Here is a 27,418-nt window from a genome sequence, read left to right on the forward strand (position 1 = left end):
TCTTTTGGACACAATCTTTCTGAGTTGGGATATGATTAATTTAGTAATAATAAATTAGATGTTTTCAGATATTTTATTTCATCGATGTAATTGTGTTAAATTTAAATTTAAATTAAATTTTATATATTAAGTACTGTTATATGAAATTATTTATATAAATAATTAAAATTATAAAATATATTTTTATAATAATATTTATATTTTTTATATATTATAATAAATAAGATTTAAATATTTATATAAAATTATTAAAATTTTAAAATATAAATATTTTAAAATATATATTTTATATAAAATTAGACATATTCACGTATTATATGTGTTAAATCCATTGAGGAATCCAACTTCTTTTGACACGTGTAATGGGGATTTCCAGAGGCGGCTACCTTCATCGTTTGTCGTCTTACTACTAAAATGCGGCCATGATTAGATTTTGATAGAATAGTTTGGTCTAGAAAGTCGTGTCAAAATTTGGTGAGTAAATATTTATCTTATATACTTAATTTTTTTTTTTTTTATAAAAATCACTCAATATTCAAAATTTATTGATATGATTAATCACTCAATATGGCCACAGCTGGGATTAGATTAAAATTAAAATTGATGATCAATGTTTCATAAATTTATAACTCAATTGAAATGATTTGAGATAAGGCCATTATTGGTTTATTTTTCGTTAAGCTATGAATTGAATCAAATTAAAATTAGTAATTTTATCAAGCAATTTTATTTGATTAAAACAGTTTTTTTAAATTTAATTATTAAATTACCTCAATTCAAATAAAATTCAAATTAGAATCATTCTTAAATTAAAATTGAAACCAAACTCAAATTGCCAAAATCAAAATCATAGAAATTAAATCCCTCTTTTAAAAATTAACATTGCGAAGATCAAATAAATTTTATACTTTCAATCGGAGAGTTAAATAAGTTTAAAATTAAATTTTATGTTAAATAAGAATAAACTTTCTAATTAAAATCAAATAGACCCAATTTTATATAAAAAATTTTAATATTATTTTGTTTTTTTTATAATTATTTTTAAAATTTTATTTTATTTAAATAATTAATAATATTTACAAATTAAAAAATAATATGTTATTAATATAAGTGAGTACTTATTTAACCTTAATTAAAAAGTTAAATTTTCATTTGACTCAAAACTTAATTTTAGAAATATTTAACTATTTACTAAAAGTATAAAAACTTATTTAACTTTTTTTTTTCAAATTGAAATCAAATTGAAACGTACTCAAACCTGTAGAGAGATAGTTTTATTTGCTAAAAATAAATGTTACAATTTTATTTAATTTTATTCTATTTAAAAGAGAATCATAATTAGTAATTTCTATAATTAAAAGAAATTCTATTCCTAATGATCTTTTAATTATTTTGAATGGTATATCAATTTTATATGATAATTTATTCTATTGCTCATAGAATGTTCCACAATAACACTTTTATTTGTAATTCTTTAAAATAATTTAATTTTATACTCTTTTCTTTATCCGCCTAAGGCTTAAACATTATTGAAAAAAAAAAATTGAAACCTACTCTTGGCCCTTGCTAGAAGCAATTAACGATTGAACCAAGAATAATTGAAGGGTATAGAGAAAAAGTAAAGAAAGAAAAGAAAACCAGTGATATGCTTGCAAGTTGCGGCTATAAAGAAAAGAAGAAACAAATGCTAATGATATATCATTTACTAATTTGGATGGTGTCCACTTAAGCTCCATGATATTCTGGCAAATATATATATACATATGTATAAAGTTGTTTATTAGACTACACTCGGCAATAATTTAACAGACGAATCCCAACAATAAATTAAAACAAGAAAACCAACTTTTAACTACAAATCAGATTTACAAATTAAAATGTTTGATGAACCAATAATTGAAGAGACCACAAACACAAGCTCACAAGTCTCCAATCACCATAAAGTGCAGATTCCAGACTACGAACGAAAACAATGAAATACAAATACAATTATACAGCTAGCTGACTGCATGCCATATAGAGGAGATTTGCAGAGAGGAGGGATTCGCTTAGTTGTTATTAATTGTTGGTGGTGAACGATCCCAGTGCTTTTATGGCTGTGCCTCTCAGTATGTGCTGGTGATATATTGCTGCAGCAAGTGCTCCCACAAATGGCCCTACCCAGAAGATCCACTGTTCCTCAACAATATAAAGCCACGATCAAAAGATTAATAAACAATCTCTAATTATATAATTAAGTAAGAATGAATTACAACAAGCTTATATAGTTAGGAACCTGCCTGGTCATCCCAGACTTTGTCGTTGTTATATATAACAGCAGCCCCAAAGCTACGAGCCGGGTTGATTCCAGTGCCTGTTATGGGGATGGTAGCTAGGTGCACCATAAAAACTGCAAAACCAATTGGCAAGGGAGCCAAAACCTAGCCATGTCCCTCTCATCAGAAGGGAAATTGAAAGACGAAGGCTATAGTAATTAGCGATTTTATTAAACTACTTACAGGAACGTGAGAATCACGCGCGTTACGCTTGGGGTCAGTGGCAGATAACACAATATAGACGAGGACAAAAGTCCCAATAATCTCAGCTCCAAGAGCAGTTCCCTTGGAGTATGTCGCAGCCACAGTGTTAGCACCACCTCCTTGTGCATTATAAAAGTCCTTCATAATTCCCTTAACTATACCTACTCCACATATTGCTCCCAAGCACTGAGCAACCATGTAAGCAATTGCTCGCACCAGTGACACCTTCCTTGCCAAGAACAAACCAAAGGTCACAGCTGGGTTAATGTGACCACCTGTGAGTAAATAACCAAGAAATTCATCACTTGATCTGCCTGAAGTTACTAAAGGTCAAGAAAATATAAGTACAGGGTTATCGAATTTGAACCTGATATTCCAGCAGTACAGTATACAAGGATGAAAATCATGCCACCAAAAGACCATGCAATGCCTAGAAAGCCAACGCCTGCACAGGGGTCAGTTTGTTTCTTGTAACCAATCACGGTGGCAACAGTGACATAGAGAAAGAGAAGGGTAGCAATGAACTCTGCGATGACAGCTCTGTAAAAAGACCACAGACCAAGCTCTTCCGGATCGAAAAGGGGTGCTGGTGGCGGTTCCACATAGTCTCTTTCTTGCTGCGAAGCCTCCCCTGCTTCTTCTGTCACTTCCTTCGCCATCTTGAAAATTAATTATTTAGCATACAAGATGAGAGAGAGCTTACAGTGAGTGGAGTGAGAATTATATAAGATTGAATTTATCCAAGAGTAAGGGGAGCATATGCTTTAGCATAATGGAACAAAACCTATCAGGATTACATCAGTTGGCAAATGATGTGAACTTTTCTTTTCCCCTTCAAATCAAACACTTTGTAATCCAAATTTTAAATATCTGAAATATTATTACTAAAAATACCCATAAATTTTATTCATTAACTATTTATTTTAAATGCACAAATTCAGAAAGTATGATACTAAAATCACCAGAAATTAAAATTTTATTGCAGTGTAAAGAATGTGACTGGAAGATATTTTCAACCATGATAGGACAAATGTGTTGACAAAATTAAGGAATCCTTTCTACTCTTCTGCTGTGGCTTCGGATTATTGGCCCAGTATTTGACTATGACAACACGCAAAGAAATTAATTTAAATTAAAAATTTTAACTTGTAAATAAAGAAGATTATCAATACACGAAACATTTTTCTTTTTATATATAATATACCAAACATTTCACATTTATAAATGAGTAAATTTAAAAATTAGTTTTATGATCTTTTAATACCAAATAATTATTCTATGAAAAATAAATATTTCACATAAAAATTGATAAATCAATAAATAAATAAAGTTATTAATTTTTTAAAAATATATAAATAAAATTGAATTAATAATTTTTACTTTTAATTTAATATAATTTTAATTCTGCGAAATCTACTTGCACGTGTCCTTTTTGAAGACGCTACAAGGACTTGTAAATGAAACAAGGAAAGGATATTCCTGGTGGTATATTTCCATCTAGAACATGTATTTTCCCAATTAATTATGGGAGCCTCTACTGTATCCACAGCTCAATTAAGAGGAGAACATTTTTTTCCCTAAATTCTCCTCAATGAATTCCAATTGTGTTTATGGCTGATTGAATATCTCTCCTCTCTCAATCTCCAGAACTGTGATTCATCAAAAGGGAAAATTTTACTTGTATTTTATTTGTTGTAGATTTAAAATATAAATATATAAATTTTTATTAATTTAGTAAAGTTTTTTAATTATAATTTTCGAATGGGAATCAGAGTACAAAAGCCTCGTGAATTAATGTAAAGAAAGATCTGAGAGAGATGGCTAGATGGTGAGAAGGTAGGAGATAACGAAAACCATACGAGAGAAACGAAAAATATGAGAAGGAAATGAGGGTATTTTAGGAAAAGAAAGTTGAAATTATTTATTTATTTATTTATTTTTAATTTAAATTTTAAATTTCATATTTTATAAATTTAAAAATAACTTGATTATCATTAATTAAAATTAAAGTTTAATTATAATTTAATTTTTTTAAATATAATTATCTTTAATTGGGATTCAACTTAAAACCTCAGCCGTAAACAGCTTTTCTAATTAATGTCCTCAATTATGTCTATCCCCTTCCAGCAGTTAAACGTGGATAAGGATGAAGGTTGCACTGGGACTAAGATGACAAAAGTCATCATTTACCACTGTACCCTTGCTGACATTCCCAGAAAACTCCATTCAATAGCAACTGAGCAAGACTAACAAGTTGTGTGTATTAATTAGTCCCTCCGTTCATCTTAGATATTTAATTTAAAAATTGTTAAACTCGTTTTCAAAATCAAGTTTATAGTAATTAAATTGTTTTACTTTAAAAAATATATCAATGAATTTTGATTTAAGTATTGTTAGGCTACATTAACTATTTTAATAGTTGTTAATTATTTTAGTAATCGTGAACTATTTTATTGACTGTTAATAATTAGATATTAATTATTAGTGTTTAGTTATTTATATAATAATTTAAAATAAAAGTGTTTAATGAAAATAGCTATTAAATTAATTATTAAATTTAAAAATAATAATATAATTTTATTTATCTTAGTTAAAATATTTTCTCACCTCTAAAAATTAGAAAGAGTAGGTTTTCATAAATTATTTACTTGACCTCTAAATATTAGTATAAATACTATGTCATCAAATAATATCAAAAAAAGAGATAATATTTTGACCATGATCAAAATACTAAATACTACCTTAAAAATTATTACCCAATAAGGCCTTAGTATTATTGAAATTGACTTTCCAAAATTATATTTTTAATTTAAATTTTAATTAAAAAATATATTTCATTTAAAAATTATATATATGTTGTCAAATTGTTAGAAGTAAATTTTTTTATACTATGAGTGTAGTATCCTTTCACTCACATACATTTGAATCTTCTCATAAATCATTGGAGGTAAATCTCATATTTATATGATGTAATGTGCTTAACAATTCCTCTTGTTAGTAAATCAAGAGTTAGCTTGATTGGCCTTTTGCCTTTTTTAAGTGGGATACTGAGAAGTCTTGAATTTAAATATTCATATCTATTTATTTTAAAATTATTCATTTTTATGATGAGAAAACAATAGCAAAATTAAAGGGGTATTTAGTTTACCTGTTGGGTACAGTTGATAGCTGATAGACACTCAAACAGGTAAATTATAGTGTTTGACAAGTTTAAAAAAACAGAGCTGATAGCTGATGGGCAACTGATATGATACCCATCAGCTACAGTTTGTATCAGCTCTATTTTTAGAACTGTTTCTCATCAGTTGATAGCTGATTTGGTTTTATTTTTTATTTTGATCATATTATCATTTTTTATTTAACTTCAAAATTAATATTATTAATATTTTTATTTTTTTATTTGTAATTTTAACATTTTAATTAATATATTTCAACTTTGTTAAAATATTTTTTATTAATAACATAAAATATAAAATATTTATTTATATCTAAAAACTTAAAATTAATTATAAATTTTTCTACTAAGAATAATAATTATTTTATTATTTTATCTATATTTTTAAAATTATTTAATTATCTTAAAAAATAATTATTTTCTTATTTCAATAACAAAATAAATGATATAATATAAAAGATTAATAATTATATATTTATTTAAATAATATAATATATTAATTTAATAATTATATATTTAATTTAATAATAAAATAAATTATATGATATATGCCCTTATTAGTCATTTCACATATCGAGAGCAATAACTAAATATAATTTTAGCTAACACTTAATATAAAATAATTATCATCAGCTATCAGTTATCAGCTATCAACTAACAGCTATCAGTTATATTCAACAGTTAAACCAAATAGGCCATAAGTCTTTAACTTCAGTGGAGCTAAATTAAGACTCATTTATGTTTATAAATAAGAATAAATTTTGAAAAAAATTAAATTATAATGAATTTATTAATTTTAATTTATTAATTTAACTAAATAAATTTTCACTAAAATGAAAGATAATTTTAATTTTCTAATTGTCTTCGTTAATATGTAAATTAAATTTTATTTTTATTTATAAAGCATAATATTTTAAATGTGCATTAATCATAAAATTAAAAATAATCTAATTAAAATCAAAGTATTAAAGTGATTATAATTTATTAAATATTTAATTAACAATAATATTTTTAATTTAAATTATTAATTTATTAAAAATATTGATTATATTATATAATCAACATTTTTTTTTTACAAAATTTAACATATCAAAATAAATAAAAATTAAAAGATTAACAATAAATAGATAAATTTATTAAGTAAAAAAGATAGAGAGAGGAAATCTTTAAAATATTAAATTTGGGATAAAGATTAGTATTTTGATATTTTAATCTCACTTTCTCAATTTATTTTTTTTATCAATTATTATCATTATAAAATTTATTACAAAAGGATTAAAAAGAAGATTTCAATTAGATATGGATGTTACTTATTACTTTATTTTATTATATTTTTTTAAGGAATTTGTATAAATTTTAATTTTAGAGAAAGTTAAAATTAAATTAATAAAAATTTAAATTTAATGGTTAATTTAAAATTTTACTTGAAGAGGCATTTAATTTTTGGATTTATTCTTATTTTTATAACTAAAATCATAAAAAAATTTTTGAAAATCTTGAAAATATTGGAGATTAACTTTACCTTTTGATGAGAAAATGAGATTGTTATCTATCGTTATAAAAGAAAATGAAGTAGTTAACTATCATTATATAGCATGCTAATTATTATCTGATTTATTGTATTTTTATTGAACAAAAACATCCCTTGTATAGAATTGCAATACAATATTAAAAGTTTAAACACTTAAATGAAGAACATAATTAATAAGCTCATAAAAAATATATAATATATGTTTAAAATAATTAATCTAATATGATCTTCGAGGATAGAGACAGTGCCCATTGAAAGCATTTCACTTTTTAGTAGCTCAATTTGGCGCAAATTGAATTACTTTTGATCCAACAGACTAGGACTAGGGATACTTGTGCAATATGAAAAAGAAAAAAAAATAATTTATTATTTAATTTATTTAATCTATCACGACCCAAACGATGGCTAAACCAGGATTTAGATCGGCATAAGGCTCTCAAAGTCCGTAGTATGCCTAACTATTTTCTAACCTAACTTCAAAGCTCATATTTAAATTCATTTTTAAGAAATCAACCGGACAGAATCCGACCATAAACTGGACTGCTCAACGAAGAGTTTTTAACTCACTCAGACCTATGATTACAAAATAAATAAAATCATTTGAGCAGCTCAGCTCACTCTTACAATCACTAACAACAACTCAGTATCTTTTAACACATAACTCATTCAATTAACAAATCCACATATACATAATCAATAAGTTATAGATTTTAAATAATAATCTATTACAGTTTCAAGTCAAATTAAATATCTTTTAACACATGCGGAGTTCTAGAACTTTCAAAATTTATAACACAAACATAGATAGAGCAACTAAGAGACCTGCGAGGTAGGAAGCAAGTTAAACACAAGTAAGAGTCCTCCTGTAGCCTGGAAAAAAAAAAGGTGAATAAGAGTAAGCGTTCGACTCATAGAGTAAGATATTGATTTTACATATCATTTCTATAATTACCTAAGTCTAGTACATCCCTAAGAATGAATGCAACACCTTCACACAATTCAAACAGATCAAGTCATAATTACATCAAAAATAATCTGGAGCACTCCAAACCTTGTGTCACATCCATACTCACACACACACACATACATATATTTATATATGCTGATCTCTCTTAATTCCAACATCTGCCAGTAAGATCAACTCAAAGCCGGACTTTCTCTTAATATCCAAATGCGGGGGCCAGCGAGATTAATTCAAAGCTGTGCCTACCCCGACTTATTCATAATAAGGATTGGGTCTCAACGAGTCAAGCTCCAGCCGCGTCTATCCGTCCTATTCATATCCATATACTCACACACATAACTCCAGATCGCCATAAGACGATAATCACAACAATATCATCAAGAACAAATGTAATATAAAGCATGCCTAATATTTACTACATATATATATAAGTGAAGAATGAACATGCTTTGAATATAATAATATTGAAATTATAAATAAAATTAATATTTATTTTAATCGAAGACTACTATGGCGGCTAAGTGAGGAAAAGAGTTAACCTGGATCACTTAAATAATTACATTACAAATTGATCGATATTTATTTAAAATAAAACTTTAAAGAATCAAATGACATTTTAAGTTTTATCGAAAATTCGGTAGAATTCTACCTATATCTAGGACCTACCCAACCCGCAAAATAATTCAAATAATACTTCTAAAACATATATCCTATATCCACATCTCATCAAACATTATATGGCCCTCTAAATCAATAAAAAATTATATAATTAAATATAAATAATTATTTAAAAATTCAATGTGTTACATAATCAAAATTTCATTTTATTTTACATTTTATTGCAGCTTACATACCACATTATACAAGCACAATTTTTTTAACAAGTGCAACTATTATATATTCAATAATTTAATTATAATCATTGATTATATGAGACCCATATAAGACCCACTATAATGATTAGCACAAAATTATTTTACATATATGAATTATATGCCCACAAATTTTTTAAGCGACAAAAGAAGTAGAAAGTAGATGAGAAACTACAGACACTGCTTGGCAAAATTAAAGTGAAGAGTTTCCAGCAATGTCGATTACAAAACGATATCTAACATCGTTTCTTGCGAGTCGTTCAAGGGCTTCATTGATGTTCTCTGGTTTTACAACCTCAATGTCGCAAGTGATATTATACTTTCCACACACATCCATCATTTCTTGCGTTTCTTTCATTCCCCCTGTCATGCTTCCCTTCACTGTTCTCTTGCCTGCAACAACATTTACTCAAATTTATACATGTAGCTGTTATATTTTGCTGTTTAATTATCATCCAAGCTCTGAGAAGTGTGAGAGAAATGGGCATTTTACCAAATATCAGAGGGAAAGAAGGCAGCTCAAAAGGCTTTTCTGGGGCACCCACTGCTACCAATGTCCCATTCACCTTGAGCAATTCCAAGATTGGCCCAAGAGAGTGATTAGCTGACACTGTATCAATGATAAGATCCAGAGTTCTCTTCCCTGCCTGTCACACCCAAAAGAAATAATTATAACATTGGATAAAATATGCTTGAATTCAGGTGGTTTTCAAAATGAATTATATATATAAATCAGACCTTCATTTGTTTAGGATTTGTGCTGACTATGAAATCATCTGCCCCTAAGCGTTCTTTGGCCTCCCTTTCTTTAGATGGGGAGGTACTAATCACAGTTACATGGTGATCAAATGCTTTGCCAAACTTCACAGCTACATGTCCAAGACCCCCTAAACCGACTATCCCTATCCTTTTCCCTGACGACTTTAGCAGCTCGTTGTCTTTCATGGGGCTGAATACAGTGATTCCCGCACAAAGCAGAGGCGCTGCTGCATCCATTGGCAGGTTTTCCGGTATTTGCACCACGTACCTTGATATCAAGGAATATACACATGATTAACTGAAAAAAAGGGAATATATATATATATATATATATATATATATGATTAAATTATATATTAGTTTTTGCAATACCTATGATCTGCAACCAACATTTCGGAGTAGCCACCGTAGGTGATGCTTCCATCCCAGAAAATGCCATTGTAAGTAAGCTGTATCTGATCACAGTAATTCTCTTGGGAGCTCTTGCAGAACTCGCACTCCAAGCAGGAAGCTGCCAAGCACCCAACTCCAACCCTGTCTCCCACCTTGAAGTTCTTTACATTGCTCCCCACCTTGGTGATTACGCCTGTAATTTCATGCCTAACACACAAATACACACTTCAGCAAACATGAATAAATATGCACTTCTTGCTTAGTTTTTGAGCAAAAGAGCAACATGCGTTACCCTGGAACCACAGGATACATGGTAATGCCCCAATCGTTCCTCGCATGGTGGAGATCTGTGTGGCATATCCCACAATACAAGATCTTTATGGTCACATCATTGACACCGTTCTCTCTGCAAAAGTTGAAGACAACAACTAGTGAACTCTTGATGAAATGAAATGGGAACTAATTAAGCAAAAAAACCTTATAGTACCAAAATAAATATACCTTCTTTTGAAAACGTAAGGGGTGATCTTGCCAGAGGAATCGTGAGCTGCCCACCCAGAAACAGTCTGGGTGTGGTTTGGAGTTGTTTGAGCCATAAATCAAAGACTCTGAAATAGGCGAAGAGAGTACTGAAAAAATAGATCAAACCTGAAGTGATTCGAATCTTGGCTTGTTTTTGCTATAGAATTTATAGAGTAAGCCAATGGTCTACACCCATGACTTTGAATAGAAACAGCTTTTCCACTATGAAAAAAAAAAATTAATAATAATAATAATCATCGAATAAGACGTCACTTTAGATGTGGCCACCATCCGGCTTAAGTCGCAAATGGAATCAAATCAATCTATTTCATAATTAAAATCTTCAAATTCACAATGACTAAAATTAAATTCGAATTAATTACTTTTCTAGATTAAAATTGTCTATTAAATTTAAATTATATTAATAATATTAATTATTTTAATAATTATTAATAGTTAAATATTAATTATTTATATAATAATTTAAAATATAAATATTAAATAAAAATAATTGATAGATTAATTTTTAAATATAAAAATAATAATATAATTTTATTGATCTCCTCATAATTTTTTTTATTAACAACTCTATTAATTTTTAAATATTAATATAAATATTATATTATCAATTATTATAAATAAAAAAAATAATATTTTTATTCTAAATATTAAATATTATATCAAAAACTATTATCAGACTAAAAAAATTAAAACTATGACTATAATTGACAGAGCCCTTTAATGTAATTATAATCCTTCTTACTTTAAAGTGAAAATATTTTTTAAATGTTTAGACCATTAGTTAAAGCAAATATTAGTTGGTAATTAATTAATTTAGTGATTACTATTTTATTTAATTAAATAAATCAGTTTCTATCATATGATTATGCTTCCTAAAAAATAAATTATTATTATTATTATTATTTATTTTTATTATACATGAAAATAGTGCACATTTTTCATTTCATGGTCTTAAATATGTTTATATATTCAATCTCTATTTTTTTTTTTAAATTTAAGTTTCATTATATATATAATAAATCAGCATTTATTATTCACCTAAAGTTTACATCTACCAACCGACCAATACGCCCAATGCAATTAATACAAGCACAAGGATTCTCCATCATCACGTGACGCTTGTTTTTGCCAACTCCTCAGTCTGACGAAAGTGCAACCTCTTTATTATAATTTAGCCCTGAAATTTAATAAAATTTATAATTTATTTTTTATATTTTTAAAATTTAGTAAAATTTATAATTTAAACTCTTAATATAATTGATCAATAATTATAATAAAAAAAATAAAAATATCATTAATTTTATATATTTTCTAGTTGAATGATTTAATCTATAAAGTTTTAAATTATAAATAAAATAATCTTTTAATTTTAATTTTTATAAAATTTGAAATATTATATTATTATTTTAATATTTAAATAGATTAAATTAACTTTTCACCTTTCATTAATATTATTTAAATATTTAAAAAAATTATATTAATTTTTTATATTATTTATATTTATACATTATTATAAAATTAAACGTTAACATTAGACGTTTAGGTTCTTATTTTCACTATGTCGTTTTGCTTTAATCAAGGATTAATTATTTTATTTTCTGGTATGTAATCACCAAAAAAAAAAAAAGCAATTATGATATATCACGGTCTAGAAGTTATCCGCCGCCCTTGTAATGAGCTTTAATGTATTATTTGAGAAAGAAGGCAACAATAAAGAGCTCCAAATAATGCTTGTAGACCCTCCAACTTCAGGCCAAGGGTAAAAGATGAGGCTCACCCATTTGTGAATAAAGGTGTATATAGTATATACACTACAAGCATAGAATAATTTATTCAATATATAAAGATTAATTGATTTTCTATTAATAAAATTATGTTCTCTATTAAAAAAATTAATACTTAAATGTATAAGAGGTTATTTAAATAAATATATAAATATATAAAATTAATTAAAAAATAAAAAAAAAGAATCAAATCGCCTTCTTTTACCATTTCAGATCCGTTACCTACCATAATCAGCAATAAAAGAAACTCGACCTTTTTATGTGTGTGGCTCTCTTTCTAGGTTGGCACTTGCATTTATAAGCATTACGGCAACAAAATTATTAAGAGTGAGTATTCGGTTCAAACTAAATTAAATCGAATCGAATTAAATTATAAAAATAGAATTATATATTTTAGAAATCAAATCAAGTCGAAATGGATGAAAAATTAAATCGAACTGAACTGCTCTATTTTGGTTCGGTTCAAATTGATCGGTTTTGATTTTTTATTGATTTTTAAATTTAGACTTAATTTTTAAGTTATTTGATCTAATTTTGACTTTAGTTTGAACTTAATAAATATTTATCAATAAAATTAAATAATTTATGTATATAATTAAATATAATTCATAAATTCTCCGTGAAAATAAATCAATTTAAAAATCAATTGGTTCGATTCGATTTAATTTAAATATATAAAATTACTATTTAGTTCGGTTCGATTTAATTGATTTTTTTCTTTTCAAAACCCAACTAAATCGAAATAATAGAAATTTTTATAATATAAAATCGAACCGAACTGATTAAATTTTTAAAACGAACTGATTGAATCAAATTGACTCAATTTAATTCAATTTGATTTTTCAATTTAAACTGAAATTTGTCCCCCCGGCGGCCATCGCTTTTGATAACCACCATTTCGTGGTTGTGTGGAATTAAGCAAAGAAGCAATTTTTGCTTCAAAAGTCTAGGAGCTTTTATAACGATTATGAGCATGGGTCTTAGGCCCAGCATTCGTTGATCCAAGCTTAATGTCTACTCATTTCCCACTCACACGTGATGAGACCAACTTGCTTTCACTGAGGTTTTCATACGTAATAAATGGGTTAATTATATAAATAAATACTTTAATTTGAGGAGTATGTAATAATAAGATTTTTAAATTATAATTTATAATATAAAATTTTATTATTTTTAATTTAAATAATATAAAGCTCTATTTTAATATTTAATAGTAAATTTCTAAGCTCTTTTTACTGAAATGATAATTGTTATATTAAAATTTATATTTTTCTCTATTAATTTAATATTTATTATGAAAAAATAATTTTATTCTCTATTTACCAATAACTTTTAAAAATTTAAATTGCACAAGTTGAGACTTCAACATTCATAATTTATTTATCTGAAACTATTAATCCATGAAAATATAAAATTTTAATATGATAAATATCATGTCAATATAAATAACTTAAAAACCAATCACCGAAAGTCACCAAGCGATTTTATATTATTAAAATTAAATACCAGGAGTTTTATATTATAAATTGAATTTTATGTACTTTACTGTTGCATACCCTAAGTTAAGGTATCATTTATATAATTTATTCTTTAATAAATATGCTATGTGACTAATGTATATATCAATAGCTTAAATGATATACACCTAAAAATAATATAATTTTTAAAAATTATGAAATTTAAAATAGATGCAATATTCAATTCTATTAATTATCTATAACATTCAATTCTCGATGATCTCATTAAATGTACTTTGAGTTTATAATTAGACATATCACATAAATAAACATAATTAAACATAAATTAATGTGATAGTACTTAATAATCTTTTTCTTTTTTTTTCTCAACTTTAATTTAATATGCTTATTTATGAATATCCCATCAAATCAAATATTCCATAATCCTTTGATAACATTAATATGATTAATATTCCATAATCCTTTGATAACATTAATATGATTAACATTAAACTAAATATCAAATAATAGATAAGAAAATAGTTCAGATAAAGATTACTTATTATACCCAGGTTTCACATAATAATAAGTAGAGATCTTATTTTATATTTTCATAATAGGACACATGTACATGTAGTATAACTCATATGCAACAATATTCTCTATTCAAAATGCATGCATATGATAATTCAGTACATTTAAGTTCTGTTTGACATTCAGGTTCATAACTTGAAACTATTTTTCTAAATAAATGCATAATTTTAGATACTATTAAGAAAAATAGTTTAAAAAAATTATTTTATTATTTTAATATTTTTATGATTAAAATTAATCAAATTTAATTTTTAATTATTTTTTAATATTATTTAATTAATATATTTAAAAACATAATTTTTTTAACAGTTTTGACAAAAATATCAAAGAGGCCCTTAACGTGAGTTTCTTTATCTACTTAATTAATGCTTTAGACATTGAAACTCAATTATGGCCTTTAAGACAAATTGTGTGATTTAAAAACATAATGTTAATGTAATTATTACAGTGACTTTCATTATAATGTAAAATCTGCATTGATAATTAGTTAAAATTTCATTTTTTTTATAAAATTTATTTTTATATATATACAATATTATTTTAACTAAATGTTTAATTTTAGTTCTGTATTTATTAGAATATTTAATTTAATCAAATTTTAATATTTATTTAAATTAGCATAATAAAATTATTTATTAAGTTAAAAAAAATTAAGAAATTTAATTTTTTAAATTGAATTTAAATCGAAATTTATAAATTAATTTAAATAATAAGTTAAAAAAATTAGCTAAATTGGTGAGAAATTGAGGATTAAGTGGCATTAAGAAATTAATTTATATTGATGAAAATACATTGCGTTTTCCTTTTCTCCTTCTGAACCCTAATGGCGACGACTCCTGACTCGCAATCTGATTCATCATCTCAATCTCTGCGTGGCGTTGGTTTGAACAGTATGCATCGGAGGAAAAATTTATCCCTTCTTTCGTGTCGTTCGTGGTGAACAGGAAAGCCGGAATCAATTCCAGCATTTCATCCTTTGTCATCAACATCGTCTCTGAGTCCTTCCACGGAGTGCCAATCTAATTTTTCTGATTGATCTCCTTTTAAGCCGATTTCTTCACCGCTGCCCACGGAAGATAATGTTGTAGCTGAGGCTGATTCATGGACTGCGTTATCTGAATCCCCTAAATTTTCTTCGTGGAAGATCGTTTCTGATGGACCAATAACTAGTCCTCATAAAGCCAAATAGTTTCAACGGTAGCTTTCTCTGTCCTTAAACCCATGAATTCAGGTAATTCACTTGCCTTTTATTTTTTTTCAACTGAATGAATATCGTATTGTCAAGAGAAATAACGATTAATTGAAGCCTGTATACGCCTGTTTTACTTTAGGGATTTGTAATACTTCATTCGCTTCACAATCAAGCTTCTAGTAATGCAAAATCTAATTCTATATCGAACCATGAGATGCCACCTCGACAGAAGTCCATGAAGCGGGGTGGGGGTGGCGGCGGCGGCGGCGGCGGTAGCTCTGGAGGTGGTCATTCTCAAAGCAGCTTCATTCATCCTCTCCCGCCACCACCTCCACTTCCACTATTTGCAATGTCTCCCATTGGTCATGGGAATCTTGTACCATTAATACCGGATCAATCTCCTAGAGAGTCTCCATACAGGGGCAACAATTGGGAACCTAGACCAGTTAGGGGGTTTGGACCTCAACTACCTGCGGTAAATTATCACAGGCATTCTTTCCGAAGAGGAAACCATGGACCACGTGGAGATGTTCCCTATCAGAACAATTTTGGGGGCAGACGAGATCAAGACCGTGGGCATTATGGGAATGTCAGAGATGCTTATGTGCACCCACAGAGATCTCCAAGGGGCTTTGTTAGGCCTCCACCACCAAATAATGCCGCATTTGTTCCACCCCAGCCCGTGAGACCTTTTGCAAACCCCATGGGTTTTTCCGGTAAGGTTTTTCCTAATGAACCTGTTTGTTATTTTGACTAGGAAGGCCACCGCACTCTCTAAATTGAAAGATACCCTATTTAAGTCTGTGGTTTTAGGATTGACAAAATGTTGAGCAGAACTAGCTTTTTGCTATATTTTGCGGATAGATAAGTTGTATTCTAAATAATATATTTTTTTTGCTCTTTTGATCTAATTTTTTAAAACCAGTTTACAGGTGGTACCAACCTCCATTCAGTAATAAATACACTTTATTTTACGTACAAAAATAACTATAACGTCGATTTAGAATTAACTAATCTGCTCTATTCAGATTTGGTTTATATTCCTACATTGGAGACCTTTAGGATGCCTTTCATCACGCATGCACCGGCACCTGCAATGATTGTCCCTGTTCATGAACCTCCTTTGCCTGTTATGTTAGTCCGTCAGATAGAATATTATTTCAGGTATCATTACATTCTCGACCCTCCTCCAGGCAAGATTAGTAAATTAAATATATCATTTTCCTATTGTTTGTTGAACAGTAAACCACTATTGCAACTGTTGTTGGTTTGTTGCAGTGATGCTAATTTAATTAAGGATGAATTTTTAAAGTCAAACATGGACAATCAGGGCTGGGTTTCGATCACTTTAATAGCAGGCTTTAATCGAGTAAGTGAAATTTTTTAATGAACTTGAGGATAATGATATTTGATCTTGGGGCATAAATGATCAACCTATACCATTTAATTGATTTTCTATATGTTGTTGCACTTTCTAATTGAATGCCTTGAAATTTTGTTATTCATTCAACTATTTTAAACAAAACCTTAGCTTTACTTTTGAATAAGAACTAGTATTTCTTGAAATGATTATGAAATTGTCCTATTTGAATTAGATGATATCTTTAAAAATTACTAATTGGAGCAAATTCTTAGAAAACGTGCATTGGGAAGAACAGTAAGATTGTGTGTATTACTGACAAATAGTTGTTTAAATTGATAAACTTTGTGCTTAAATGTGTTTTTGGGTCAACCATATATTATGTTTCCAGTGTCCCAGCTGTTCTTTTTTGCTTCAAACTCCATCCTTTATGCAGTTGATAAGCTTATTATTTATAAACTTCTTGCAAGCTGGGAAACATTCTTTTGGACCTTGAGTCTGAGTTGACGATCGCACACATCCTCTAGCCAGTTATTCTTTTTGTTTGCTTTGACATATTGCCATTGATGCAGTTGTATATAAGTTTATAGCGACAAGCAATTAGTTTTCCAAGTTTTCATTTTGTTGGTTTTTAACATATGCTCTTCTGAAGTTCATGTGATGTCAAGTTTTGAAGTACCATTTGGGATGCATAGTCCTTCATTATTTTATTGCTTGAAAGTGGCAAATCAGTTAAACTTAGGATTTTTCCTATATTACATTTGAGAAGTTAATTTCCTTTTAAATTTTCAGCAACCTCCATCATCCGCTCACCCCCATTCTCTCTCTCTCTCTCTCTCTTCTTGATTTGTGGAACTAGAACTCTACCTTTACCATCAATAATGATGATGAAGTAGGCTCTTGGTCGTTTGTCCAATTGCCAAGTGGTATCCTCTTAGGTGTTTTATTCAGTATTCATTGGTTTTTGATGATATAGAGGTTTGAAAAGAGGCTGATTTCATGAAAGTCAAGGTGTGTTCATAAATGTCAGAAACTTATCTTTGCCAGCCTTCACGATCTGCTTTTTTCTTTTTAGTGAGTTATATTTATTATGTATTGTTTTGCTAGGGCCATTTAAAAACTAGAATGGGATTTGTCTTTCTAGAAGGATGATAGATTCAAAATCATCTGATTGAGTGAAAACTTGAGTGTCCCAATGAACCTTAAAATGCAGATGGCTGGGAAGATGCCTTGTTTTGACCACAATTGGAGTATTAGTGGACAAAATTCATTTAAAATATGAGAGGAATAGAGGTGGAGATTGGTGAAATGTTGCAAAATACTTGGAAAGGTGGTTTTGGGGGAGGGCTAACAGTTGGTTCATCGGTATACTATAATCTGTGACTATCAATTTCTTCCATTGAAATAGCAACTTTATAATTCTTTTGCTCCATCTATCCTCTTCTCCAAAACTTGTGAGTGTTACCAAATTTCTTCTTGATTTATGGAATTAATTTGGCATCAATCTTTTCAAATTAAGAAGGGTGGCTGGGTGAAGTATAATTGATATGCTACAAGGGGGGCTGGAGATGGCTTATGGTTTTAGGTTTTTGGAATTATGCAGAGAGCTTTTCAAGCTTTGTGAATGTGTGCCTAGCTGAATATCTTAGGATTCAAAACTTCATTAAGTATTTGCAAGCTTCTAGAAGGAGTATTACTATTGCAAAATATGGTCTTCAAGAGCATATACTTTAGCTTGTAAACCTAGTTGCTTAAGGTCAAAAGAGTAGCAGAATGGGGCATAAAGTTATGGACTATTTTATCTTCAGTTTGCTTTTGTTCATATAGCTGACTAGTTATATTCAAGATGATGTCACTTGGTGCATGTTATTTGCAAATGATATTTTATTAGTAGATGGAACTAGTGAAAGAGTTAATTAAAAGGTGAAGTTGTGGAGAAGGATTCTTGAGAGTACTGGTTTTAAGCTAAGTAGAAGTATGATGGAATATATACAATGTGAGTTTAGTCACGTAGAACAAATGGAGATGAGGTTTGTTTGTATAGAGTTTTGGTGTCATAATGCAAACAATTCAAGTATCTAGGTTCTATCATATAAAAGAATGAAGTTTTGGATGATAATGTAATTATGTGGAGGACTTTGACAGGTGTATTTTGTGATCAAAAGATTCCTAACAAAGTGAAAGATAAGTTCTGTGGGACTAGGTCAGACCAACTATGTTGTATGGGAGTGAATATTGTGCGTATAAAATACAACATACCCATAAGATGAATGTGGCAAAAATGCTGATGTTAAGATGAATATCTGGTAACACGATAATAGATAAGATTAGGAACTAAATTCGCCAGAAAATGCATGTTGCACATATTGAAGATAAAATGAGAGGGTCATTTAAAATGGTTTGATCATGTACAATATAGAGAATGAAATGTCCTAATACAAAAGTGTGATAAATTAGTAGGGAAAGGAATGAGAAGGGGAAGGGGGAGGCCTAAAATGATGTGGAAAAATGTAGTATCAAAGGATTTACAAGTTTTAAATATTGATGCGGACTTAGTGCTTAACAAAGCTAAATAACAAAAAATGATCCATATAACTAACCCTAACTAATTGGGGATTAAGGCTTAGATGTTGATGTTGTTTGCTTATGTTTATAGAACTTTGATGACTATTTCATATTGCTTTTTTATTGCCTTCATTATAGAAAGAGTTATCCTTCAACCAGGGAAGCTGTACTGCTTTACATTTAAATGGTACTGCGCATTAATTTTGCATGACATAATCCATTCCCTTCCCCTCAACTAAAAAAAAGGGAATTATGACATATTACTGAAGATCATGAAGTAGGTATGAATTTGAGTTTTATTTTGATCACTGCATGTCTGCATCCATGTATTTTTGGCTTTATATCTTCAGTGTCAGATAATTTGATTAGTTTATGGAACATTAGAAAATGAGTTTTGAGGTGTAACAAGCCTATTCTTGATCAGCGTGATGTATCAGTTTCAGACCCAAATGGATTTCAGGTTCTAAGCTTTTTGAACTTCTTCTTGAGCCTACTAGTAGCATGAGTGAGGTTAATGGCATAAGCTGTCTTTCAAAGTACTAATTTGTTCTTCATGATAGGGCATTATTAGGAAATGCATATTGATAATGAAGGAACAGCATGTGTTATGTGATTTTCAAATAATTGTCATCTTTGTTATGTCATTTTTAATACAAGTGGATATTCTTCATGTTCAAAACTGCATTGAAGTTTTATGTTAATGTAGTGCATGTATTGCTTTCACCAATCAAAATTGGTGGTTTGTGTACTGGTATGTTTATCTTTCACTTAGTTCCTAAAACAAGGGACATCTCCCAAGGGCGAATTATTGGTGAAATAGTATGGTTGCTGCATGGTGGCCTAGAGGTATGGGTTTAAACTAGGAAATAATCTCATTGCAATGCAAGGAGACAGCTTCATGTATTTGATCTTTCCTAGATGGCTAGACTGTAATGCAGAAGGCTTTCATGCACTAGGACACCCTGTATTCTCCAAAGGGAAGTTGGGGTCTAGATGGGTTTCTTAGGTGAACTAGATCCCAGCTAATGAGTAGGTGTATGCCATATTTGGATCCCAACTAAGTATTTACGCTTAGCTGGTCCCAAGTTCGGATAAAGGAGGAGGGTTGCGGTAGATGACAATCAGGGTAAAAATTGTCACGCCTTATGATATGGATTCAAATGATATAAACGTTTGGGCGATCTCTATTTACGACGTACTACATCGGAGTCCGGGTGTAGTGAGAAATATGCAAGGGTGTAGGGCGTTCATCGAAAGCGATGCGCCATGCCGGCACCCGGATGTGGTGTTAAGTGAGCAAGGGTTCTTACATCATGAACGAGTGTGGGTAAAGAAGTTAGTCCATAGGACAAATGGTAGAACAGATAGTGGAACAGAACACATGATAGACATAGAAAACAATAGAAGATATCATAGAAGGAGACCAATTAGGAAGGAACAGGATAGGAGGAGGAACAGGATAGGAGGAGGATCAGGGTTGGTACTTGGAATGTTGGATCATTTATAGGAAAATTAATGGAGCTTGTGGATACCTTGGAAAGGAGAAGGGTGAATATTGCTTGCATTCATGAGACTAAATGGGTAGGAGAGAAAAGCAAGGAAGTGGGTAATTCAGGGTACAAACTGTGGTTTACCGGAAAGGAGAGAAATAAGAACGGAGTGTGCATAATCATAGACAGGACATTGAAAGATACTGTAATAGCTGTGAAAAGAGTAGGAGATAGAATTATACTAGTAAAGCTAGTGCTAGAAGGAGAAACAATAAATGTAGTTAGTTCTTATGCCCCACAAATAGGACTAGATAGTGAGAGTAAACAAAGGTTTTGGGAAGATATAGATGATTTAATGCAAAGCATACCGAATGAAGAGAATGTTTTCATTGGTGGAGATTTGAATGGACATGTAGGAAGTGATAGGCAAGGTTACGAGAATGTTCATGGAGGTTTTGGTTTTGGCAGTTAAAATGAGGAGGGAAAAAGCTTCCTGGATTTTGCTATGGCATCCGACCTAATACTAGCAAATACCTACTTTATAAAAAGTGAGTCACATTTAGTGACTTTCAAAAGTGGGCAACATAGAAGCCAATTCGACTTCTTCTTAACCAGGAAGACAAATAGAGCTCTATGCAAGGATTGCAAGGTCATCCCAGGAGAGGCTTTAACAAGTCAACATCGGTTAGTGGTCTTTGATGTTAAGTTTAGGAACAATTCAAATAAGGTCAGAAGAAATAGTGTAGCTTGAACAAAGTGGTGGGAGTTCAAAGTAGTAAAGCAAGTGAAGTTAAAAAATGAGCTTCTTGAGTCCGAAACATGGAAGTTGGATATGGAGGCCAATGATATGTGGATACAAATGGCATCAAAGATTAGAGAAGTAGTTAGAAAAGTACTTGGAGAGTCTAAAAGACATGGACCACCCTCAAAAGAGAAATGGTGGTGGAATGAGGAAGTACGAAAAGCAATGAAGAGAAAAAGGGAATAGTAAAAGAAATTACCTAAATGTGATAATAATGAGGCATATGAACAGTACAAGATAGCAAAGAAAGAGACAAAAAAGGCAGTTAGTCAAGCAAGAGCAAAAGCCTTTGAAAAGTTATATGAGAAACTTGGAACTAAAGAAGGGGAGAAAGATATTTATATATTAGCAAGGAGGAGAGAAAGGAAATGTTAAGATGTCAATTAAGTTAGGTACATTAAGGATAAAGAAAGAAAAGTGTTGGTGAAAGATGAGGACATTAAAGAAAGATGGAGAAATTATTTTAATGATCTCTTTAATAATAGTCAAAATGGTAATAGCGTGAATATAGACTATAGAACAATAGAAAAGAATGTGAATTATACTAGAAGGATTAGATCTTTAGAAATAAAGGAAGCACTTAAGAGAATGAAAGTGGGTAAAGTCTGTGGACCCGATGGAATACCAATTGAAGTGTGGAAGTGTTTGGGAGATATGGGAGTGGCGTGGTTAACCAAATTATTTAATAAGATTCTAAACTCAAAGAAAAAGGCAGTTAGTCAAGCAAGAGCAAAAGCCTTTGAAAAGTTATATGAGAAACTTGGAACTAAAGAAGGGGAGAAAGATATTTATATATTAGCAAGGAGGAGAGAAAGGAAATGTTAAGATGTCAATTAAGTTAGGTACATTAAGGATAAAGAAAGAAAAGTGTTGGTGAAAGATGAGGATATTAAAGAAAGATGGAGAAATTATTTTAATGATCTCTTTAATAATAGTCAAAATGGTAATAGCGTGAATATAGACTATAGAACAATAGAAAAGAATGTGAATTATATTAGAAGGATTAGATCTTTAGAAATAAAGGAAGCACTTAAGAGAATGAAAGTGGGTAAAGTCTGTGGACCCGATGGAATACCAATTGAAGTGTGGAAGTGTTTGGGAGATATGGGAGTGGCGTGGTTAACCAAATTATTTAATAAGATTCTAAACTCAAAGAAAATGCGTGATGAATGTAGGAGTATTTTAGCACCTATTTTTAAAAATAAGGGAGACATACAGAGTTGCTCGAATTATAGGGGAATTAAACTCATGAGCCATACTATGAAGTTGTAGGAGAGAGTTGTGGAGCATCGACTACGTCATGATACTTCTATCTCTCTTAATCAATTTGGTTTCATGCCCGGTCGTTCAACTATGGAAGTGATCTTTCTCATTATAAGCTTGATAGAGAAATATAGAGATGTGAAGAAAGATCTACACATGGTTTTTATTAATTTGGAGAAGGCTTATGATAGTGTTCTAAGAGATGTCTTATGGAGTGTGTTAGAACAAAAGAGGGTATCTATTAGGTATATACAAGTGTTGAAAGATATGTATGAAGGAGTGACTACTATTGTGCGCACAGTGGGAGGGGACACGAGATTTTTCAATCTCAATTGGATTACACCAAGGATCAGCTATAAGCCTTTATCTTTTTACATTAATTTTAGATGAATTGACGAAACATATACAAGAGAGTATTCCTTAGTGCATGATGTTTGCGGATAATATTGTTCTGATAGATGAGACGCGAGGAGTCACTAGAAAGCTAGAGCTTTGAAGAAGTACTCTAATGTCAAAGGGCTTTAAGTTAAGTAGAACGAAGACAGAATACATGCATTGCAAGTTTTGTGAAGGCCAAACTGGTGATAGGGAAGGGGTTAGTTTGGATGGAGTGGTACTGTCCCAAAGTAATCACTTTAAATATCTCGGCTCAGTCCTTCATGTAGATGGGGGATGTGAGGAGGATGTTAGTCATAGAATTAAAGCCGGATGGTTGAAGTGGAGACGTGCCACGGGAGTTCTATGTAATCGCAAGATTTCCAATAAGTTAAAAGAAAAATTTTACTGTACAGCCATACGACCAGCTATATTATATGGTAATGAGTGTTGGACACGGAAGAAGTCGTATGCGTCTAAGATAAGAGTTGCAGAGATGAGAATTTTTAGGTGGATGAGTGGTCATACTAGACTAAATAAAGTCCGTAATGAGAGTATTAGAGAAAAGGTAGGAGTGGTGCCAATTGAGGATAAGTTGAGAGAAGGGAGATTGAGGTGGTTTGGTCATGTGAAGCATAGACATACGGAAGCTCCAGTTAGACAAGTAGAGCACATTAGGTTAGAAGATAGAAAGAAAAAAAAGGGTAAACCTAAATTGACTTGGAGGAGAGTGGTACAACATGACCTAGAAGCATTACACATTTCTGAGAATTTATCCCAAAATCATTTAGAGTGGAGAAAGTGAATCCATTTAGCCGACTCCAAATTTTTGGAATAAAGGCTTAGTTGAGTTGAGTTGAGTTGAGTTGTACCTAAATTTTCAAACTAATAGGTTGCTATATGCTTTATTTTCATGTAATTATTAATAGATGTGCATGCAAACCAAGTTTGTTTTGTGGTTATGCTTGTACAGGTTAGGAGCATGACTAAGGACATCCGGTTGATTTTGGATTCCTTGAGGACTTCAACTTTTCTGGAAATACAGGTATTTTCATTTGTTTATATGTAATATCAAATCAATTTGTTTTGCTGTGTTACACTGTTTTCAATCCATTAGTTGTGAGTTTGATGTGAATTAAGCAGTATAATATTTATTTTTTAGATTATGCATTGATGTGCAATTGAAATTTAAGGGATACTATTTCAACTATTTGGTTTGAATGATTCAGAATGACAAAGTGAGAAGGCGTAATGATTGGATGAAATGGATACTCAGTTCTAGTAGGATTCCTACAGAATCAGGCTTACAATCTTCGACTGCATCAAGTCATGATGTGCTGACAAAGTCATTCCAAAAGATGACAGTGGAGGAAATTACCCCTAACCAAAATAGCATGTTGGTTAAGCAATCTCCTAACCCACTGGATGCCATAACTAGGAGTTTATCTGAGTTGCCGGCTCAGTCACAATTCTCTCAACAGGAAGGTGTTGAGGATGCAAGTTCAAGCTAAAACTAACCAGTCTATGCAACCACCATATTTAAGCACAATTCTTTCAGGATGTGCACTTGGTTTTTAGAGGGAAGGGAGATGGACGCCGATGGAACGTCAGATTCACCTTTTTATTTTGTCCATTGGTATGCCTTGTTTTGACGTAATTTGCTGAGGTGCATGAAAGAAAACAAAGAAATATATAGGTATTTATTCAAGGAGAGAAGAAAGAGAGAAAGAACTTAGGTTTTTAACTGGGTAGAATTTTAATGTTCATGGTTTTTGTATAGCGTGGTTTTTGGTGTGGATGATTATCTTCTTCGTCTACATTTTCTGGTGGTTGGCAAAATATGAGATATTCTTCAAGGCGAAGCATCGTGTTACCCATGAAACTCATTTTTGGTATAAGGGATTTGAATAGTAGTCCATTTTCTTGCGTAGTTGCCAGCAAATGGCTGCTCTGATGATTCACCCTTTTCCATCTATGCATCTCAATATTTTGTGGTTTTCTTTGAAAATTTTATTTGTTTATATATTTAAATTTGTTTATTTATTTGTTTACTTGCCACTGGAGACCATTTCTCATAATTGTATGTAGATAATTATAGTTCATAGGACTTGCACTATTTCTCCCGTGAGTTTGCGAGAAATCCCGAACAGACCTTTTTTGTTTTCTTTTTGGAAAAATCCATTTTTATGTTTATGTCTGGTGTCTCCTGTCTCCACCAACCGAAGATAACCATCGCCACTTCTAAACCCAGAATTTATCCCTTCATGAACCGGTTAACTGATGACTACTTGGGTTATTAAACATCTCTGCGATGATATACACCGTACTAGCTGCAAGCAACTAAAACGCCCACGATTTTAGCCTTCAGAGTCCGCCAGGGAGATGCTGTTAAGTGTTGGGTACTTAGGTACGCCCCTGCTTGAGGCACAATGTAGTTGAAAATCAATAAAATATGGAATCTTCAACGTAAAGAAGAAGATTGGTCATCAAATCACCGATGTATACAAGCGAGAAGAAGACGATTGATCACCAAATCACTGATTCAGAGGCTATTATCTTCTCCAGAACTTCAAACCATGTCTGCATTTCCGTTCTCCATACGAGTTTTACCAATTCATTTACAGAAGGAAATGGGATATTACAGAATTGAGATTTAAGGTTCCATTTATTTGGAAAAAATAGTTTGTACATGAAGAATATGTTGTATTATTAATTGTAATGTTATACGAATGGTATGTGCATATATTTAAAATCTAAAAAATGACTTCTTACTTTAAAAAGAAAAAGTTTTTTTTTAAGAATAATTTAATATTTTCATTTTTTTGTACTTTAAATATTAAAAAATAAAAAATAATAACTTTTTTAAAGATATTTTTTGTAAAATAATAGGAGTCTAAATCCCTTTTTCTCTATTTTGGCCTAAATCCCTCCTCTCTTCGTTTCTTGAAGGCCAATCCTTTTGTTTTTAAGTTTTTCTTTTCTTATTAATATTAAACAAAAAAAATTTCTTTATGTCTTGACTAGATTTTTTTTTTCCCTCAAAAGATAAAAAGGATTCTCATTACTAAAAGAACCTTAAACAACCCAGCACAAAGTGTTTGAAATATGGGCTTAAAGTTCAATCAAATAGCTCATGGCTTACATAAACAAAACCCAATTTAGCTAAGTCAATCAAACTAATCCAAACCCAACCCAACAAACAAAAACAAACCCTAATTGAGTCAGTTTGTTTCTCAATCCTGTAGACCCTAAGCAACCTTAGGATCCATGTTGCGACCATGCCTTCGTCGTAGCTTCATGAGCTATTTGATTGAACTTTAAGAATGGTTGATGGAGAGTCTGATTGAACTACGTATGCACAGTCTCAAACATATGATTAAGTGGTGAGCATTTTCTAATAGGTATTTAAAACATATGATTAAAAGTAAATCTAGTTAATATTTTTAGTCCATTTTATTTTTCCGTAAATTTTATAAAAATTTTGACAGAGTTCCCTCTGTATTTTGAGAAAACAGTTCTTCAAAAACTTGTAAAAAGCACTTTTAAAATTTTTTCTCAACAACTACTTCAATTTCACAATCAAACTCAATCCATTTCAACAACTCCACAATCATTTCAATCAATTTCTCAAGTTCAAAATTTAATAATCCTCAAAATACTAGCAATACATTTCATTCAAATTAAATAAAATAGTTTCATTCATATTTCATTAGAAACAAAACAATTTATATACATCATTCCAAAATTTACATTAAGAGAATTTCAAACTATAATATATAT

General features: G+C 30.1%; 3 protein-coding genes across 3 annotated transcripts; 1 reads left to right on the forward strand and 2 right to left on the reverse strand.

The window, feature by feature from the left end:
- Nucleotides 1-1,827: 1,827 nt before the first annotated feature.
- On the reverse strand, nucleotides 1,828-3,389 carry LOC110650460 (aquaporin PIP2-7). Its single transcript, XM_021805427.2, has 4 exons — nucleotides 2,887-3,389; nucleotides 2,499-2,794; nucleotides 2,280-2,420; nucleotides 1,828-2,172 (listed from the first exon to the last, which is right to left on the reverse strand). The coding sequence occupies exons 1-4, from the start codon at nucleotides 3,176-3,178 to the stop codon at nucleotides 2,059-2,061; spliced, it is 843 nt and encodes a 280-aa protein (XP_021661119.1). The 5' UTR covers nucleotides 3,179-3,389; the 3' UTR covers nucleotides 1,828-2,058.
- Nucleotides 3,390-9,149: 5,760 nt separating this feature from the next.
- On the reverse strand, nucleotides 9,150-10,894 carry LOC110650821 (probable cinnamyl alcohol dehydrogenase 6). The gene is made up of 6 exons (XM_058131662.1): nucleotides 10,715-10,894; nucleotides 10,506-10,619; nucleotides 10,193-10,420; nucleotides 9,800-10,088; nucleotides 9,555-9,708; nucleotides 9,150-9,454 (listed from the first exon to the last, which is right to left on the reverse strand). The coding sequence occupies exons 1-6, from the start codon at nucleotides 10,807-10,809 to the stop codon at nucleotides 9,255-9,257; spliced, it is 1,080 nt and encodes a 359-aa protein (XP_057987645.1). The 5' UTR covers nucleotides 10,810-10,894; the 3' UTR covers nucleotides 9,150-9,254.
- A 4,452-nt stretch (nucleotides 10,895-15,346) lies between these two features.
- Nucleotides 15,347-25,689, forward strand: LOC110650822 (la-related protein 1C). Its single transcript, XM_021805941.2, has 6 exons — nucleotides 15,347-15,822; nucleotides 15,923-16,499; nucleotides 16,812-16,947; nucleotides 17,062-17,152; nucleotides 24,612-24,683; nucleotides 24,868-25,689. Exons 2-6 carry the CDS (start codon nucleotides 15,998-16,000, stop codon nucleotides 25,147-25,149), a joined length of 1,083 nt encoding a protein of 360 aa, XP_021661633.2. The 5' UTR covers nucleotides 15,347-15,822; nucleotides 15,923-15,997; the 3' UTR covers nucleotides 25,150-25,689.
- The last annotated feature ends 1,729 nt before the right edge of the window (nucleotides 25,690-27,418 follow it).

Source organism: Hevea brasiliensis, chromosome 2 (assembly GCF_030052815.1).
Source record: "Hevea brasiliensis isolate MT/VB/25A 57/8 chromosome 2, ASM3005281v1, whole genome shotgun sequence".
Taxonomy (NCBI): Eukaryota; Viridiplantae; Streptophyta; class Magnoliopsida; order Malpighiales; family Euphorbiaceae; genus Hevea; species Hevea brasiliensis.